This window comes from Pipra filicauda, unplaced genomic scaffold (assembly GCF_003945595.2).
Source record: "Pipra filicauda isolate LSUMZ 115617 unplaced genomic scaffold, ASM394559v2 scaffold1_size10287979_pilon, whole genome shotgun sequence".
Taxonomy (NCBI): domain Eukaryota; kingdom Metazoa; phylum Chordata; class Aves; order Passeriformes; family Pipridae; genus Pipra; species Pipra filicauda.
The window spans coordinates 9,752,455-9,770,392 of NW_024104310.1; the positions used below are offsets into that span (position 1 = coordinate 9,752,455).

The window sequence follows — 17,938 nt, forward strand, 5'->3', positions numbered from 1 at the left end:
CTATCTAGGTACAGTTAACTGCATTTAAGAGCACTGATGTAATCACTGACATGGGAATCTTGAGATATTGTCTGAAAAGTGGCAATGTTTACAGCACTAATAGAAGCCACACTTCCACACCACAGCATCCACTAGTGCATGTGCATGTTCTCTCTTCAGTGTTGTTCTTCCTCTGCGTTGGACTTCATAGTTGTATGGGGAGCTTTACACTGGAAATCTTTTCCCAATGTCCTCCTCAAACTCAAAATAAATCTCTGAATATGTATTTCCACAGCATGATGGGAGAAAAAAACCATGGTGAGATTAGTGTTCTGTATTCATGCTCTGAGGAGTGCAGCCTGGAAGAGGCACCTCCATTGACTTTTCATGAAGTCATAATATTGTCCTGGCAGATGAGCTGTAGATGTCTTAATGGACTTTTTTTTTTTTAAAAAAAAAGCAATGTGAATTGGGTAGAGTCATTCTATGTGAAAAGCTCTGGAAGAGTGTTTTCCATACAATAGCAACAGCTCTAAAGCTCTTGTACTCCTAAGTTTAAGGGACATGGCGATGTACAGATGTAACCAGAGCGTGTGATACTGAGTCTATTCCTGGTAGCCACAGCTCTGCTATTTATAGTTATTACCATGGTAAGGACAGGGAAGGAAGGGAAGAGCCAAGGATTGCTGATCTGATTTAGACCTTGGCTATCTTGTCAGACATGGGGGCTGCAGCCAGGAATCCTAGATGGGAACAGTCCTTCTTCCCGACATGGTAAGAAGGGTTTGGAAAATGAGGATGCTGCAGAGCTCCCTCCTCTCCTCTGTAACTACTCATTCCTGTACCTACAGGATAGTGTCACTACACATCTCCCCAACTGCAGCACGATGAAATCTAAAGCTTGAAGCATGTACTGAGGGAGTAACTCATTTGTGATGGCTTCATGGTTAACTCTACAAGCCAGCATATGAATTCCAGAAGCATCTTCCTCAGGTACACATGACAAGAGTAACTGGGAAGGCCGCCATCACAAGAGGGGAAAAAATGCTGAAATGGCCTATCATAAGAAAAATGAGGTAAGAGGAAGACAAGGAACTTTCCTTGAGGAAAGTTCCTATTTATCCTACATGGGAATAACCGAGTCCAAGTCACCAAACAAGCGAAAACCATTTGAGCTTACCAGCAACCATGGACATGCTTGCACATACACCTTGGAGGGGCTCTTTTGCAAAGGGATGTTTTATAAGGATTGGTGATAGAAATGTACTTAGTTTTCTTCTTCATGCAGGTAATGTTTCCACTGAGAAATAAATGCATATAAAAGAGAGTGGTTTCTTCTGATTTTTTTTATCATGATACCTCTGTTTATTTCATCTATTCTTTAGTCTATCATGACTTGAAGTACTATTATAAGATGAAGTACTATTATAAGATGTCATCCCCTCAGATGACAATTGAGTATCTACTTGTTTACAAAAGCATTACAGTCAATAATTTTAGTCTCAAGGAAACCTGCTCCTTATAGTACTCTGTTTTTTATGTCACAGCTAATGTTGAAAGAAAAAAAGATGGAAGCATCACTTTTGACCACTACCTTTAAAGGTCTGGACATAGTGTAAATAAATGTATAAATGCAAATACAGAAAGACTAAAATTTTAACAATTTTTAAACACAGATAGAACAGATTGCCACAGTAATGCTGCTCATGCCAGCCTCACAAACCTACTGTCATCACCAAAGAAATAATTTTTTCAACAACAATATAACCAACAAACAGTATTTTTCATCGTGAAGTTTAGATCAAATCACCACCTTGAATATCCAGTATGAACTCAGTGAACTCACTGCTACATAAATATGCAGAACGATGGTGATGAATGAATTTGAAAGCGAGGCAAAGGCACTGCCTTTGTGTCAGGACAGAGGTTCATTGACAGTGAGTCAGTGCCCACAGCTGCATGTGGGATGCTGAGTGGCTAATTATATGATAGTTGTTACATGAATTTATAGACATTTGAAGACTGCAGCCTGCATGGAATTGTTCTTTCTGTTTTGTTCTAGTTTAAAAAAAAAGCAGCTAGAGAAATGCCGGCAACTAAACAAAAAAACTTCAATTAACCTTTGTCATATGCCCACTACAATATTATTAACTACAAAAAGACAGAGTTTTGTTAAGGGTATCTTAGGGTTTAATTTCCATGTTCAGACTCCAACTATAGTTCCTTACCCTCAGATTATGTAAAAACAGACAAGTTTTAAAGCTCTGCTCACTGTGGATGACTCACATTATTATATACTAACCACCAACACACTTTGTTTTTCCCCTTTGTTTTACACGCCTGAAGTGTTCTGGCCCGGGTTTGCCTTGTTCAGAGTTTGTACGTTCTGCATTCTGCTTATTGTACCATGTAATCACTCCCTGTCCTTCTCCTTTTAGTTTTTAATGAGCTCCTGCACTGGGACTTGGGCAATCTCACAGAACTACCCTACAGAACTCAGCATACACCATTCATCACCGAGGTACACTGACCTCTGAGAAGGATCCAGGACATCAGTGACAAGTGATGTCCCTCAGGGGTCCTCATTGGGACCAGTGTTATTTAATATCTTCATTAAAGACATAGAGGAAGGGATTGAGTGCACCCTCAGCGAGTTTACATATGACACCAAGCTGAATGGTGCAGTTGCCACACCTGAAGGATGGAATGCCATCCAGAGGGACCTGGACAAGCTCCGGAAGTGGGCTCATGGGAATCTCATGAGGTTTAAGTGCAGGATGTTGCACCTGGGTTGGGGCAACCCCCGGCAACAATCCAGGCTGGGCGATAAACCGATCAAGAGCAGCCCTGCCAAGAAGGATTTGGGGGTGCTGGTGGATGAGAGGCTGGACATGAGTCAGCAATGTGTGCTAGCAGCCCAGAAACCACATGTATTCTGGGCTGTATCGACAGCAGCACAGGCAGCAGGTCCAAGAAGGGGATTCTGCCCCTATTCTCCACTCCAGTGAGACCCCATCTGAAGCACTGCATCCAGCTCTGGGGTGCCCAGCACAGGAAGGACACTGACATGTTGGAGCGATTCTGGAGGAGGCCACCAAGACGATTAGAGGGATGGAGCACCTCTCCTACAAGGAAAGGCTGAGATAATTGGGATTGTTCAGCCTGGAGAAGATAAGGCTTCAGGGTGACCTAATCGCAGCCTTCCAGTACCTGAAGGGAGCCAACTAGAAACATGGAGAGAGACTATTTACAAGGTCATGTAGTGACAGGTCAAGGAGGAATGGCTTCAGACTGAGTGCAGGTTTGGATTAGATATTAGGAAGAAATTCTTTACTGTGAGGGTGGTGAGGCACTGGAACAGGTTGCCCAGGGAAGCTGTAGACGCCCTATCCCTGGAAGTGTTCCAGGCCAGCTTGGATGGAGCTCTGAGCAACCTGGTCTAGTGAAAGGTATCCCTGTCCATGGCAGTGGGGTTGTAACTAGATGATCTTTAAGGTCCCTTCCTACCCCAGCCATTCTGTGATTCTATGATCTGTAGGCTTTGCTGCAGGTTCCTGAGAATTCATAAAACTACACTGGAGGCCTCTGACAAAGCAAAGAACTCAAGTTGATGTCAAAAGACTTTTTGAGTTCCTGTACGTAGGGTTGGCATCAGGAATCAAACAATGCCTTTCACTAAATTCCTCTATGGAGACACAGGAGATTAAGGTTGAGCATATGACTGGGAAGGTTCCTATTCTCTGTATCAGTAGGAGAAAGTATTGAAGGTGAATAAATTAAAAGAAATCTCCAGTGAAGCAGAGGGAGAGCAGCTTTATACATAAAACAGGTCTTGATCTCTGATTCTCTACCACTGCCTTTTGAGCTTGTATCAGCAGCCAGCTCATTTTTTGGTCTGGTTTAAGTTGGGAGAAAAATAAAATGTCCAAGTAACCTAAGCTTCCCGCATAAGAAGACCATGAGACAGTCCTTGTGAGGCAAACACATTGTCAGATTCCAGCACATCACAGAGTTTAATACAGAAAGCGTGAAAGAACAGGTGAAATTATTTATTTATGTAATGAGTAGCAATGCTGAGTACTTAGAGATTCTGCTGCCTTTGCTAAGGGATGAGATAAAAATAACGATGTCATTAATCTTACAGAGACATGTGAGTGCGTCTTTCCAGAAATAACTGTTAAGCATAAAATTTCAGGCATTAATCAAAGCATGCAGAGGCCTAACCTTCTTTAGGATTCTAAAGAGAAACGTAAAGCAATAGAACTGTAAAGCAACACGAACATAAGGGGCATTTAACCTTTATTCTAAGTAGCTAATTTCAGGGAAAATATGCTTAGGGCCAGTTTCTCAACTAGCATAGATTTGTATTGATTCAGCTGGTTTTAGCAAAGCTGCAGCAAGTTTTACCCTCTCAGAAGTTGGTCTCTGCTGTCTGAAAGAAGCCAGGAAGAAAGAAGGGCACCACCACATGATATCATGAATATTAAAAAAAATGAATAAAATATGCTGCAGGAAGTAATGCAAAAGAGACATACCCACGAGGAAAGGAAAAACACAGGATAAAAAACAATGCTTAAGAGGTTCTTTCAGGAAAGAAAACTAGCAGACATAGCACAAGGGAATGTAAACTCTGCCCAGACACTGAGAATATGGGTAAGATTCAGGGGGAAAATTTAAATACAGAAAAATATTTTTTCAAATAAAGTAGAGATGTAGCACAAGCAAGGATGAATTATATTTGTTTCCCATAGGCCAAGTCCAGAAAGAGATTTCCTACAAAGATGGATTGTTTTATCTCAGATCCACAGTCCTGTTGATAAATCTCAAAGTGATTCACCAAGAAGGAAAATTTCCCAGGGAATGAGTTCTAGCCCTTATATAGAGTTTGCTGAAGGTGTTGTTTAGCAGACTGGGGATGCAGACAAATTGCCTGTGTCAATTCACAGTTGCCATGAAGGGAAGTGTGTATGTGATTTCATGGAACAAATACAATGTTTCTGCAGAGGAACCCATAAAAAGTTGACAATATATTAAGACTCTTTTATCTGAAAATAGTTAACTCAAACTTATAGTGCAGGTCCACTGGGTCAGGAAAAAAAATGAAGTCTTAAAAAATCCGACAGAAGAATTCAAACAATTTTAGCGTATGAAACTAAGACCAAAAGCTGTTTCAGTACATTAAACAGCAATGGAAACTGAACATTTACAATTCCGCGTACAGAGGACATATATACGTTGGTTGAGCAGTAAAGTCTGTGAGAAAGGGCTGGGCTGACCCCACTTGGCATCATCTCTCACTTCCAGCAGTGGCACTAAAAATTTGTCCATCACCAAGACAGAGGAGTAACTTTTTCAAAGGCACAATGCTCAGCAGAGTGAGCTATGCTAACTCTTTGCATCTCAGCTAAAAATGAGCGGAGATCAGAGGGGATAGACATATCCCAGATTCATTTTACTCTTTGTGATATACAGAGAAGACCTGCCTCTTTCCGTATCTCTAATTGATTTCGTATTTTTTATTTGCTATGTTTAACACGTTGATAAAAGACAACTGGAACCATCCTTGAACCACCATTGAATACTGATGGTCTGAATTTTCTTGGACCATCATTCTGCCCATCATGGGCATGGCTAACAACTATTCTTAAATATTCAGTGTCATTGCTTAGGAAGCCATTGGGTCCTATATTCCTTCCAAGTGTAAAGAGGGTATACCTCATGTGAAGAGAAGACCTGCTGACTCCATTGGGGCCAACTAATTAAACAAGAAATCCAGTTATTCCTACTGCATATGCCAGCCTCCAACATGTCCTGGAGAACAGGAGTCTTAAATAGGAAGCCTGACAGTTGAGTCCTGCTCCATGTGCTCAACTTTTGGTGCTGAACTCTAACAGGATGTACATCTCACAGTTAATGATCTCTGCTCAGCCACTTCTCATACCCTTGTGGAGTCTAGAGAGTAAACTCTCATTTAACTGGTTTTTCATGATTTTAACCTGGGAGGATCATGACTCGGGCTTTCTCAGTGTCAGCAGAGCAGCTGCTCAGGCTGTCAGGGAACAGTCAGGAGTCTGGGGTCTGCCAGGCACTCCATGGCTGGTTGCTGATGCAGTGTCTGGGTTTGGCACCATCTTTATACGCAGACACGGGCTTGGTGGGATCCCCTTACACCATCATTTTAGAGTGATGACAGGGATCACTGATCCCTTCGTCTTCAGGAGACGCTGCAGCAGACATCTTCAACCTTTCCCGTGGCTAACTGCCATCACCCAAGGGGACAAGCAGTGGACTGGGCGAGCAGACGAGGGCTGGACTGCAAGGGCCACTGACATGGCCTTAAACCAAGACGTGGGAAATTCAGATTAGATATTAAGGGGGGGGGGGGGAAATCAGGGTGATCTGGCATTGGAATAGGTCGTCCAGGGAGGTGGTGGAGTCACCACCTCTGGAGGTGTTCGAGAGGCATTTGGGTGATGTGGTTTAGTGGTTTAGGGATCACAGTAGGGGCGCAGGGTTGACGGTTGGACTCGATGACCTTAAAGGTCTCCTCCAACCTTGACGATTCTACGATTGTGTGACACATTCTCCTTCACCGCCACCAGCATCTCCCATCTCTCCATCACCCGGAGGAGGCGGCGCGCTCCGGCCGCGGCCCCGCGGGCGCGGACGGTGCCGCGCGGTGTCCCCGGCGCGGTGCGGGCGGAGCGGGCGAGCTGGGGCCGTGCCGGGAGGCGGGTGGTGTGTCCCGCACGTCATATCATCCGCCCGGGCTCCATTGGCTGCGCCGCCTCACCCGAGCCGGGCCGCGGCCGCCCGGGGCTGGCGCGGCGGCTCCCGCGCCCCGCGATCGCCCCGCCCGGCGGGGAGGGCACGGGCGGGGCGGCGGCGCCGAGCGGAGCGGCGGGACCGGCGCTGCCTCCGGCCGCGGGTAGGTCGGCGGCGGGTAACGTGACATCCGCGGCTCGGCGCTTATAAACCTCCCCCGGGGCGCGGGCCGGCGGCGGGCGGCCGGCAGGGAGGCGGCGGAGCAGCGGCCGCGCAGCCCCTTCCCTGAGGTGAGCGGTACCCGCGGCCCCGGAGGGAGAGGATGGGCGCGGGGGCTGAGGTTTGACGGGCCCGGGGAGGGAAGCGAAGCCCTTCCCCGCGGGACAGGGGCAGCGGGGGTCCGTGGCCCTGTCCTCCCGTGGGGCCGAGGCAGTGCAGCCCCGGGGCCGCTCGGCTGTGTCAGGTCACCCCGCATCCTCTCTGGAGCCCGGTGAGTGCTGGAGGAGGCGCCGGCCTGACCCGTTGTTTGGGGGCTTTACTAGCGTGTGCCTGTGCGTTGTGTTTTCAGGACCCCGGTGAAGCCAATGCCCAGGTTGGAGAGCTGCGCCTGGAGCTGTTCCTGCACTGCCAGGGGAAGGCACAGGACCCAGCTGGGGGGCACGGCAGCAGGACTGGCCGCCAAGGTGGGCGAGATGCTGAGCTCCTCTGTGTCCAGCCCCTCGCTAGCGATGGTGGGTCGCGGAGCTCGCAGCCCCAGCACCTCCAGCGCCAGCAGCACCACCAGCACCACCAGCAGCAGCAGCAGCAGCGATAGCAGCAGCAGCACCTTGAACTGGAGTCAGCACCTGGTGCAGAGGAGCGTGGTGCTCTTCGTCGTGGGTGCTTTCATGGCCCTGGTGCTGAACTTGCTGCAGATCCAGCGCAATGTGACTCTGTTCCCTGACGAAGTGATTTCCACACTCTTCTCCTCCGCCTGGTGGGTGCCCCCGTGCTGCGGCACAGCAGCAGGTGAGTTGCTGACCTCCACGGGTGATTTTTTTCTCTCTCTCTTTTTCCTCATCCCGTGGCGGAGGAGTGGCGATGGGGCTTAACGCGTGATCCGTGCGCGCGTTGGACCCCAAGCGCTTCCATCGCGCGGCGAGCGATGCGAACTCGGGCTTTTTGGAAAGGATGCGCGCCCCGCTGTATCCACGCGCGAGAGCCGCCCGCGCCTTTCCGCGCGTCCCAAGGCTATCTTTTTGAGCCGGTGCTCTCTGAGCGTGGGCAAGGCGCGTTCTTCCCGGCGGGAAGCGCGGGGAAGGGCGCTCGGGGCCGGGGTGCGGGGGTGACACCGGGACCGACACCGGGACCGACGGCGGGATTTCCCGCGCTGCCCCCGCCCCGCGCCGGGCGCGAGCGCCCTCGGCGGCCCCGCCCCCCGCCGCCCATTGGCTGCCGTGGAACTGGTGAGCGGCGGGCGGCGCGCGCCATTGGCTGCGCGCGCGAACTGGCCACGGGCCGGGCCCAAAACAAGGAAGTCACGTGTGGGGCGCGCGGGCCGGGCCTGTCACCGGCCTGTCACCGGCCTGTCACCAGCCTGCTCCCCCCCTGTCACCGGTCCTGCTCCCCCCCTGTCACCGGCCTGCTCCCCCCCTGTCACCCGGCCTGCTCACCCCCTCTGTCACCGGCCCTGTCACCGGCCTGCTCCCCCCTGTCACCGGCCTGCTCCCCCCTGTCACCGGCCTGCTCCCCCCCTGTCACCGGCCTGCTCCCCCCCTGTCACCGGCCTGCTCCCCCCCTGTCACCGGCCTGCTCCCCCCCTGTCACCGGCCTGCTCCCCCCCTGTCACCCTGCTCTGTCACCGGCCTCCCCCCCTGTCACCGGCCTGCTCCCCCCCTGTCACCGGCCTGCTCCCCTCCACACCGGCCTGCTCCCACCTTGTCACCGACCTCGCCTCTGTCACTGGCCCCTGTCACCTGCCTGTCCCTTGTCTGCCCCTCGCTGCCCCCGGTCACCGGCCTGTCAGCGGCCTGCCCCTTGCCTGATGTCCCTGCCCCAGTCACCTGTCCCGTCACCTACCTGTCCACTGCCCCTTTCCCGCTGCCCCAGTCACCTGCCTGCCCACTGGCCCTGTCACCTTCCCTGATGCCCCAGTCCCCTGCCTTTCCCCTGCTCAATGCTCCTGTCCCCGGCCTCTCCCTGCCCCTGTCCCCTGCCTGTTCTATCACCGGCCTGCCCCTTGCCTGGTGCCCCTGTCACCAGCCCTGTCACTTGCCTGTCCACTGCCCTTTGCCCACTGCCTCAGTCACCTGCCTGCCTCTTGCCTGATGCCCCAGTCACCTGTTTTTCCTCCGCTTTGTCCCCTGCCTTTCCTCTGCCCCTGTCCTTTGCCTGTTCTCTGCCACCTGCCTGTCACTAGCCTGTCCTTTGTCTGCTTCCCTCCCAATCGGCTTGTCCCCTGTCACCAGCCTGCTCCTTCCCTGATGCCTTTACCCACTGCCCCAGTCACCTGCCTTTCCCCTGCCACCTGCCTGTCACCTGCCTGCCCACAGCCCCTGTCCCTTGCCCACTCTCCCTGTCACAAGCCCCTGTCACCTGCCTGTCCCCTGCTCCTTTTTGCCCCCTGCCCACCCATACCCACTGCCGGGCAAAATCCCACGGAAGACCTGGGCTACGCTGCAGTTGTAGCAGCAACGGGCACTTACCTGGTGGATTAGTGTTCATAACCCCCTCCCAGCCATGTCAAAACGGTTGAGGGATTAAAAATGAGTTAAGTTTTAGGACACTGTGATAGTTTTTAACTTGCATTGAAAGCACTTTAAACAACTCTTGCATGGTTGACTTTTATTTTAATGCAGTGACGTTGTCATGTGATGTTTACGTGTATCACATAGTAAGGGAGTAAGAATGATAAACTGTAAACTTGAATGAATGATAAACTGTGTAATAAAAGGGATGCTGTGGGATATGCTCCAGTGAGAGTTCTCATAGTCCTGTCACAGTTGGATTAAACTTTGGAATTTAGCTGTTATCATAAGGCAGAAGTCCTGGTAGCTGGCATCAGAATAATGAAACTATGTCAGCATTACATCATATGTCTGTCTTGGAATAGTATGTTTTGTAGCCTTCTTAACATAGAAGTTATTCCTCTTAGGAGTTTAAGGGATTAAAAAAAAGAGGGTAGGAAAGGAGATGAATAAACATAGGAGTTAACACACAATAAAAGCATCATGTCTAACCCTGGAGTTGGCAACACGACTTGCAAGTCTTGGAAGAATGGAGCTCCTCTAGTGTTTGTGATAGCAACTGAGCTAACACCAGCCTATGTTTTTCTTCTGCAACCAATTTGCAGGCTGATAAGGCTGAGAAAATGCTATATAATGATACAAACTTTGTGCGATTAATAGTATGAGTAGTTATTTTTCCGTGACATAAATACAACTGATGGCAGGTGCTTCTTTAAGTTCAGCTCTGCATCTGTTTGGTATCAAAATTCATATGACATGGACAGAAGCACAGGCTGACTTACGGCCCAGCAGAAGGAGAGAAAGCAGCTCTGCCGAGAAACTTTTTAAGTCCAGGCAAATATTTAATTCAGGGCCTGATTCACAGCTGATGAGTCATGTTCATAAAACTGTCTGCCCTGCACGTGAGCAATGAACACATATTCCAGTCCTCGCTGTAATTAAGCTTTTGTTATGCTTTGGTTTTTATTGGTACAAGCATTTGCTTGGGATGTCAAATGATAAATCTCTTTGGAGAAAAATTGCTTCAAGTCGGAAACCTTAACACTGGATGGTTTCTCTTTTCTAAAGTAGAAAGTGAGGGTAATAATTGTATTTTCTTCATCATGCTTACAGTAGTGTGATAGGCAGCTCACGGCTTTCTCAGGCACTTATTTGCCGAGCTAATATTTGATAACATTGGAGTAACCACTGTATAACAGTTAGTGCAAGTAGTGTTTCTTCTCTTGCAGCTGTCGTTGGCCTGCTGTACCCCTGCATTGACAGCCACCTCGGGGAGCCACACAAATTCAAGCGGGAGTGGGCCAGTGTCATGCGGTGCATCGCGGTTTTCGTTGGCATCAACCACGCCAGTGCTGTATCCTTGAGACAGTGTACATTGTTGCTCCATGTGCTTAGTCTGTTGTCATGAAACAGTGTCTGGGGGAATTACAAAGGTAAGGATGGTGCTGCTACTGGCAAAGTTCTGTCAGACCTGCTGTACACTGCAGTAATTACTGTAAGCTCACTTAAAGTACTGCACAGTTCATTTAAAGTAGTTGGTGGGAGTTCTGGGAGGGGAGAGAGATGGACATTATAGTATGTCTGGTTTAACTACAAGCATAACAGTGTAAGTTGTGTTATTTTAATCTGTTTGTTGCCTGCATCGAATAGTTAACACAATTAACTGGTGATGTACTAGTGAGAAGCACTCAGTAAAAGTGTTCTTGTGTTGTGATTGTCTGAGCAGAAAACATAAAGCCGAATTACTTGAGACAAAAATCCATAAAAGTTAAATATATTACCATATAGTATATTCTTTAGATGCTCAGTGTGACAAAAATTGATGTTGACTTTGCATTCACGATCCAGTCAAAGTCAAGAGCTATGATTGCTTGGCAGGTCTGAAAACCAAATCCTAAATATATTGTATTTAAAGACAGAGAATCATGCTCACTTTCGGTTTGAGTTCTCCCTTGATCAGTGTCAGCAGCAGGATGTCTGCAGACTTCAAAAGATTGTCCTTAACATCTTTTTCCAGAAACTAGACTTTGCAAACAACGTCCAGCTGTCCCTGACTCTGGCAGCCTTATCACTGGGTCTTTGGTGGACATTTGATCGTTCCAGAAGTGGTCTCGGGCTTGGAATTACAATAGCCTTTGTAGCAACCCTGATAACCCAGTTCCTTGTATATAATGGTGTCTATCAGTAAGTTATACTTCTAAAATACTGGTTTTGCTCTCATATCTTAAGTAGAAATGTGGGTGCACATGCACTGGAAGTTAGTTATTAACATATTTGGCACATCATTATTGTTATTAGACATTTTGTTTGTCTAAGGCTGCTAATTGTCCAGTTATTCCAGATGATAAGATTGGGAACTGGGGGTGGGAGGTGGGGAGCAGACAAATTGGGATGTATGTTGAAATAGTAACAGCTCAGCAAACTGAACTTCTACTGGCTCTCAGGAGAGTGAATTTCTAAGCTTTGCTGATCAGGACATGGAGGTTTAGAATCTTACAAACTTAACAGACTTAATTTGGTCTCCTTGCTTCCTTTTCTCTGTTACTGCCTTTTTGTTTCAGCCCAGTGAGAGAATTCTATAGCATCTTATTAACAGTGTGTAAGATGATGAAAATCACTTTTCTCTAACTTATTTCCTTTTGTTTACTAGGTATACATCCCCAGATTTTCTTTACATCCGTTCTTGGCTTCCGTGTATATTTTTCTCAGGAGGTGTGACTGTAGGAAACATAGGACGCCAGCTGGCTATGGTAATTACTGTATAATTAGTAGTTTCTTTAACAATCCAAATATCTTCCATTGTTGTTAGTGCAAGAATAAACTATGCCTTTAAGGGTATGACTCACAGACTGACAGAGTTAAATAGATATATTTTTAAGAGCTGAACTGTAAGCAGACAACCTGTGTTGCCAGTAGAGTAGGTATTGTCTTAGTAAGTGGTTGAGTATCTGTTTTATTTAACTTTTTCCAGTAACAGCCTAATTAAGATTGGAATCAGTACATGGCTTCTGCTGATAATCGCTCCTGTTCCATCAGTACTTAGAATTACATCTAAGGTAGCTAGAAAACTGGGGCACAGATGGATTTTCTCTAATTATTTATGTACTAAATTATTTTTATTATGTAAATGAAAGGAAATGTCTCTATATGGCATTCAGTTCCACCACTCTATAATCAAATATTCTGTTGCTGGTCACTTAAGATGTAGTTAAAGTATCACTCTATATATGGGGTAATATAAATTACTATCTTGTTTGCTAGGTTCTTAAGTAATTATTTCCTTGTGGCATACTGAAGAGTCAACCTGGCTGTGTGTTTGCACATCAGTCTAAGGCTTGGTTGTGAAAAGTGTTCTGACACTGATGGATAGTAATAATTAACATTGCATTGATTTAACTTCTGTCTTCTTTGCGACACAAGTCCTGTATCCTGGAAAATATCCTTCAAGTGTTTAACTTTTCTAAGGCTGCTGTGGTTTAGGTGGCTTCAATTTTTAATGCAGGAAGGGCATCTGTAGACATGGGAGTTCCTGAAATACTAGTCTCTGAACTGCTTAGTAAGGGGGAGAGCTGCTTTTTGGGACAGAGCCATGAGCGAGTAAAAATATTAGTCTAAAATTAGCTGTCTTTCTCTCCCTTCTGCCTGGCCTGGCTGACCCAGTGGATGGCTGCTGATGTACTTCTAGTGTGGATGATCTGAATTGGACACTGCAGAGGGACAGGCCTGCAGACAAGCTGGGCAAGAGAGTCACATTCCCTGACCAGCCCTGGCTAACATTAAATATCAATTTCTTTAGTATTGATTCTCATCTACACTAAACCCACAGTAACCTCTCGTAGAAAAGGCTGCTTAAGGAAAAGAAAAAGGCATGGGCAAAATCTACTCCTTGAGGTTTTTCTTTCACGAGGACTTGGTGTCAAGCTACAGATTTCCTGGGACTGTGGTCACCATCTTAACTTCACAGTCAATTTGGTTTGCTCTGAGGTTCTTTAAAACACCAGCTCACTACTGCCCCTTCAAATCCCACTGGTGCAAACTACCTGCACTTTTTTTTTCTTAGGACTACGTGTATGGGGGGGAAAGAGGGTATAATTTCTCTTTTTAAATTTGCCTCTCATATCAAGTGAAAAACATATATTAATTTAATTCTATTGAAGCTTTGCTATTGCAGCAGAGTCTCAAAACAAAATTATAGTTTGTTTTATGCTGCAGCTCTATATTTCACATGGGCATATGCAGTGCTTCCATTGGCTCTGCTGCTTCTGTTAGAAAGCAAAGAAGGGATCCTGAAAGGAGTAAGAGCTAAAATAAATTCAGGCACTTAGAACTCCTTGTTTTTTTTTTCTTTTGACTTCTTTTCATGTGGCATCTCACCTGAATGTAGTTAAAATCACACTGGCTGCTGCCTGCAGCTTTCCTGTCAGTCTTGTCATCTTCCTTATAAAGAAAGAGGGAAGTTGGCAAGGCAAAGGTTTTTATTCTGCTTATCTGGAAGTCCCTTTACTGTGATTTACACTACTATTACTTAGTCTGGAAGAACTTGGTGAAGCCCAACGTTTTCATAGGAAAACTTCTGCAAGCATTCAGTGCTGGAAATCAAAGAATTCAACTTCTAAAGTAGAGTCTAAAACTCAGTCAACCACATCTTTCTTCTATAGAGAGAACTGAAAAGCATCAATCTATTTTGTCATTGTGGATGTGGCAAGAAAATGGAATATAGCATTTTTTAAACCATACTTGAATAAAACAGTTATTTCTGTAGCTGTATTCTCCTGTGGCCCCTGAGCTGTTTGCTGCCTGTGACAGTTGCTGATCAAACAGCAGATATTTTCTGGGCCTGTCTAGAGGAGAAGGTGGCACCTGTGGAAATTAGTGGAGTAAAGTTGTCTTGCTTCTTCCTCAGCCCCTGTTTAGCTTTTGCAGTTAGAAAAGAAATTGAAAGTAAAATTAGAAGTATCCCTGAGACGTCTCCTCCCATGCTGATAGACAGTAACTGGGAGATGCTTGCTGCTTTTCAGTCACTGGATTTCAAGTGAGCTCACATGTACTACGAAGTGCAGTGTAACCTTTAAGCAAACCTGCTGGTAGCAGAGACTTTTGGGGGTTGTTTGTTTTGTTGGGGTTTTTTGCTATCAGCTTGAGGATGAAATCCAAAGCTTCCTTGTAAGAGCCTTTATAGCAAAGGAAGACATGAAGGTGCTGCTGCTGCTGCCATCAGCTCTGTCTGCTGATTATTACACCTAAAGTTGCTCAGTCAGTGCTCATCAGCTGGGTTAAATGGATGGCAGCACTTCATTTTGAGTTGTAACCATCATTCTCGGCATCTGGCGAGCTAGGGTCGTATTCAGAACTTGGACCTCACAAATATGTATTGTTTGCTAGTGCTGGAGGCTGCAGGACTCAGAATGCATTCAGTACTTGCAAATACATTTGCATTTTGACCTTAGAAAGAGAAGAACATGTTACAAGCTTTGTTTTAAAGAAAAGTTGGGTAAATTCCTCACACTGACATACACTACAGGGTTTCATACTAGAAAAGGGACTTAGGAGGAAATGAGTAAGTCTCTGATACCAGGTTTTGATTGGAAAATAATGTAACTTACACTTGAAGACAGTTTAAAAAAGAAAAGGGCTGTTAAAACTGAATTAATCTCCAGTAAGTGAAGCACTGTGTACCTTCTGCTAATAAATAAACTGAGATAGAGAGGAAAGATAACAAAGTCTTATAAAAAGCAGTGCAATTGGTAGATGGGTTTTTCAGATGCACTAACTGAGATGACAAACAACCATAGTGATTTTTTTTTTTGTCCACAGTTAAAGAGCACATCCTTGTTGAGCTTTTATAAGAAGACATGTCTAGGTCGTTGTCAATTTAAGTGAAGTTAGTTGACCATTTAATAATTGAAAATACTGCATAATGTAATCACTTACCAGATGGCATTAAAACATAATATGTGTTTGTTTTTTTATCCATAGGGTATTCCAGAGAAACCACACAATGACTAAATCTTTGAAGAAGAGAGCACGGTGCCAGCGTGAAAGCAACATTACAAAGATGTGTTCCTGTTTAAAACTGAAGATTATTTAGAAAAAATAATCTCTTTATGGGCTCACTGCACAAATGACTTGTGGAGAAAAAAATATTAATCCACTCTTAGAATAGCCAAGTGAAATTAACTGCTTATCTTGAAATCTTACCCTGATTTACCACGTAAGCATTTGCATATGGCTGTTCTCTGGAAGAGTTTAACACCAAGTTGCATACAACTGTTCGGGCTAAGTGGCAGTTTTCCAAGTATTAGATTCCAATGTAAGTTATTGAATCAGCTGCCGTATTTTAAAGCCTTGAAACTGAAATTTAATTACAAGCTCTTGTATCAGTGCCCAAAGGAAGTAGATCGATGGTGCTTAACAATGATGAAGTATGGTTTAATAGGAATAGTATTTATCCAAATCTTTAAAAAATAGGGTTGTTTAAAAATAAGAGTGATCAAAACAGATTAAAGGCACTGCACTAATGCTTTTAGGAGTCTTATGAAGGAATCATGCCCTTACTTGTAATGCTGCATTAAGTTTCTGTTTTTGACAGTGGAGAGGGTTGGAGGGATGAAAGGTTGGAAGTCTTAGTTTGGAATTTCTAAATTACTTCAGTACGATGGGTGAACACAGAAGACAATCTTGTTCAAACGTGAACTTTTATCGGGAGATTCCGACTGGAAATTTCATTATTTCTGAAGCTTGCAGTTAGATTTGCAAGAATCAAGTTCTGGCCTTTATTCAGTAAGATATCTAAGTGTGTTTGAGTACTCCTGCTTAATATTAGACACATACTTCAGTATCTCACCAAAGGAGGTCTTGGGTATCTCAAATGTCTGGTGTCACTGAAAAAACATGCATTGCATGTCATTGTGTGACCCCCAACTGTTCGATTTGCCATTTCCTCCTAGAGCTGTCCTTGATCTTCAGTCTGAGTCAGGGTTTTGACTGAAACGATTGGAAACAGAATTGGGCCTAAAATGTGATTTAAACTGTATGTGAAAAATAGCAAACAGCTTGTTTTCTCAGTTCAGTTTCTGAAAGAGATCACTACTTGTTTTTATACAACCCTATAGAACTTGCAATCTGTGATTGCCTTCTTAAAAACAAAAAGTGCTTATGTCACTACATTAAACATTTGGTGTTTCTTAATACATAGTTCTGGTGAGCACAACGTATTCATTTGATAGCTTAGACCACAGGAGACCTAAGTAGCAAGTATTAGGTCTTAAAAGTTGAAGTGCAATGTACAGTAAGTCTGAGCCTCATGTTCTCTTCAATATCGATCATTTCTTATGAGAGATTAAAGAGAAAAGGGTTCTGAGTTCATTTCAATGCTGCATGGAGTCAAATGGAGCAATAATTTATTTAACTAGTAAAGCTAGTTTTGTTGTATCTTACATTGAACCCAAATTTATAGAAATACTCCAATTTTGTGTTTATGTTGTACTGGTAAACTTTTATGGATTTGCCTTTTTGTATTATGCTTTTTTTTTTTTTTGTGTTCTTTTCCAATCTTACATGGCTTCAGTTATAGTTAGAGGCATCAGTTAAAGACTGAACCATCAAAACAGATGTCAAGGCCAGATAGCTGCTCTGGCTGTTTTCACTCTTCTAAGGGAATGCTTGCAGGAAAAATTTAGCACAAACTCTATACTACAGAGCATACCCTAATTCTAATCTTGCTTTGGTGTAAATCAAGAGTAATTGAGTTGGTCTAAGATCCTTCCTCAAATGTTCAAAACATAAATCATCAAATTTTATAGAAGTACCTGAAGAAATTAGGTCCCCAGATCAGGACAGGTTCAGCTCAACTGTTTAAGAAGTATGCTACCTGCTGGGGAGACAGTTTTGTAACCACCTTTAAACCAATCTCAAAATGTTATAAAACCAGATGTAAGTAAAGATGACAGTGATCTCTATGGATATTTGATTAATAGAGAAGTATTTAAGATTTATTTCTAAAAACTGAAACTAAATCTGTGTATGGTCGAAATAATGCAGCCAAAAATGTAAGTCAAAAGTTCATTTTTTGCCAACACTTCTGAGTATCTTAACCAAAGTGATTTAAGTTTGGAAGAGGTGGGGAGGGGAGTGAAGAAAACTTGCACTATTCTGAATTTGAACACTTATATTCTCATTCTTACTGATAAGTTTTCAGCGGTGTGTTTGGTTTTACACTTTTTTTACTATTAAAGTTTTACGATCAAGTCATGTTTGCCTTGGATTCTCTGTGCTCACATTATGCAGGAATCTTTCTTGAAAAGGACAGTTGTTATGGTTGCATAACAAATATTCAGTCATGCATATGCAGTGATTTAAAAAAAAAAAAAGAATCCTAAACTGAACTTGCCAAGATTAACTTCAGCCTGGGTTGTACAGTTGAGAAGAAAAACAGTCTTGCTATTGTACCAGGAAAGCAGCATAAGTGT

General features: G+C 44.8%; 1 protein-coding gene across 3 annotated transcripts; it reads left to right on the plus strand.

The window, feature by feature from the left end:
* Nucleotides 1-6,889: 6,889 nt before the first annotated feature.
* INSIG1 (insulin induced gene 1) lies at nt 6,890-17,720 on the plus strand. Of its 3 annotated transcripts, none has more exons than XM_039380753.1 (6): nt 6,890-6,907; nt 7,313-7,752; nt 10,700-10,824; nt 11,488-11,654; nt 12,121-12,220; nt 15,447-17,720. In XM_039380753.1, the coding sequence occupies exons 2-6, from the start codon at nt 7,329-7,331 to the stop codon at nt 15,474-15,476; spliced, it is 846 nt and encodes a 281-aa protein (XP_039236687.1). In that variant the 5' UTR covers nt 6,890-6,907; nt 7,313-7,328; the 3' UTR covers nt 15,477-17,720. The 3 variants fall into 3 exon arrangements, with proteins under 3 accessions (XP_039236687.1, XP_027583631.2, XP_039236688.1); XM_027727830.2 differs by having other exon boundaries at nt 6,901-7,034; XM_039380754.1 differs by lacking the exon at nt 6,890-6,907 and adding an exon at nt 7,175-7,234.
* The last annotated feature ends 218 nt before the right edge of the window (nt 17,721-17,938 follow it).

Coding starts and splice junctions, on each gene's coding strand:
- INSIG1 (XM_039380753.1), top strand. CDS start 7,329: ATGCCCAGGTTGGAGAGCTGCGCCTGGAGCTGTTCCTGCACTGCCAGG. Junction 10,825..11,487: donor GCATCAACCACGCCAGTGCT/GTATCCTTGAGA, acceptor ATCTTTTTCCAG/AAACTAGACTTTGCAAACAA. Junction 11,655..12,120: donor GTATATAATGGTGTCTATCA/GTAAGTTATACT, acceptor TTTGTTTACTAG/GTATACATCCCCAGATTTTC.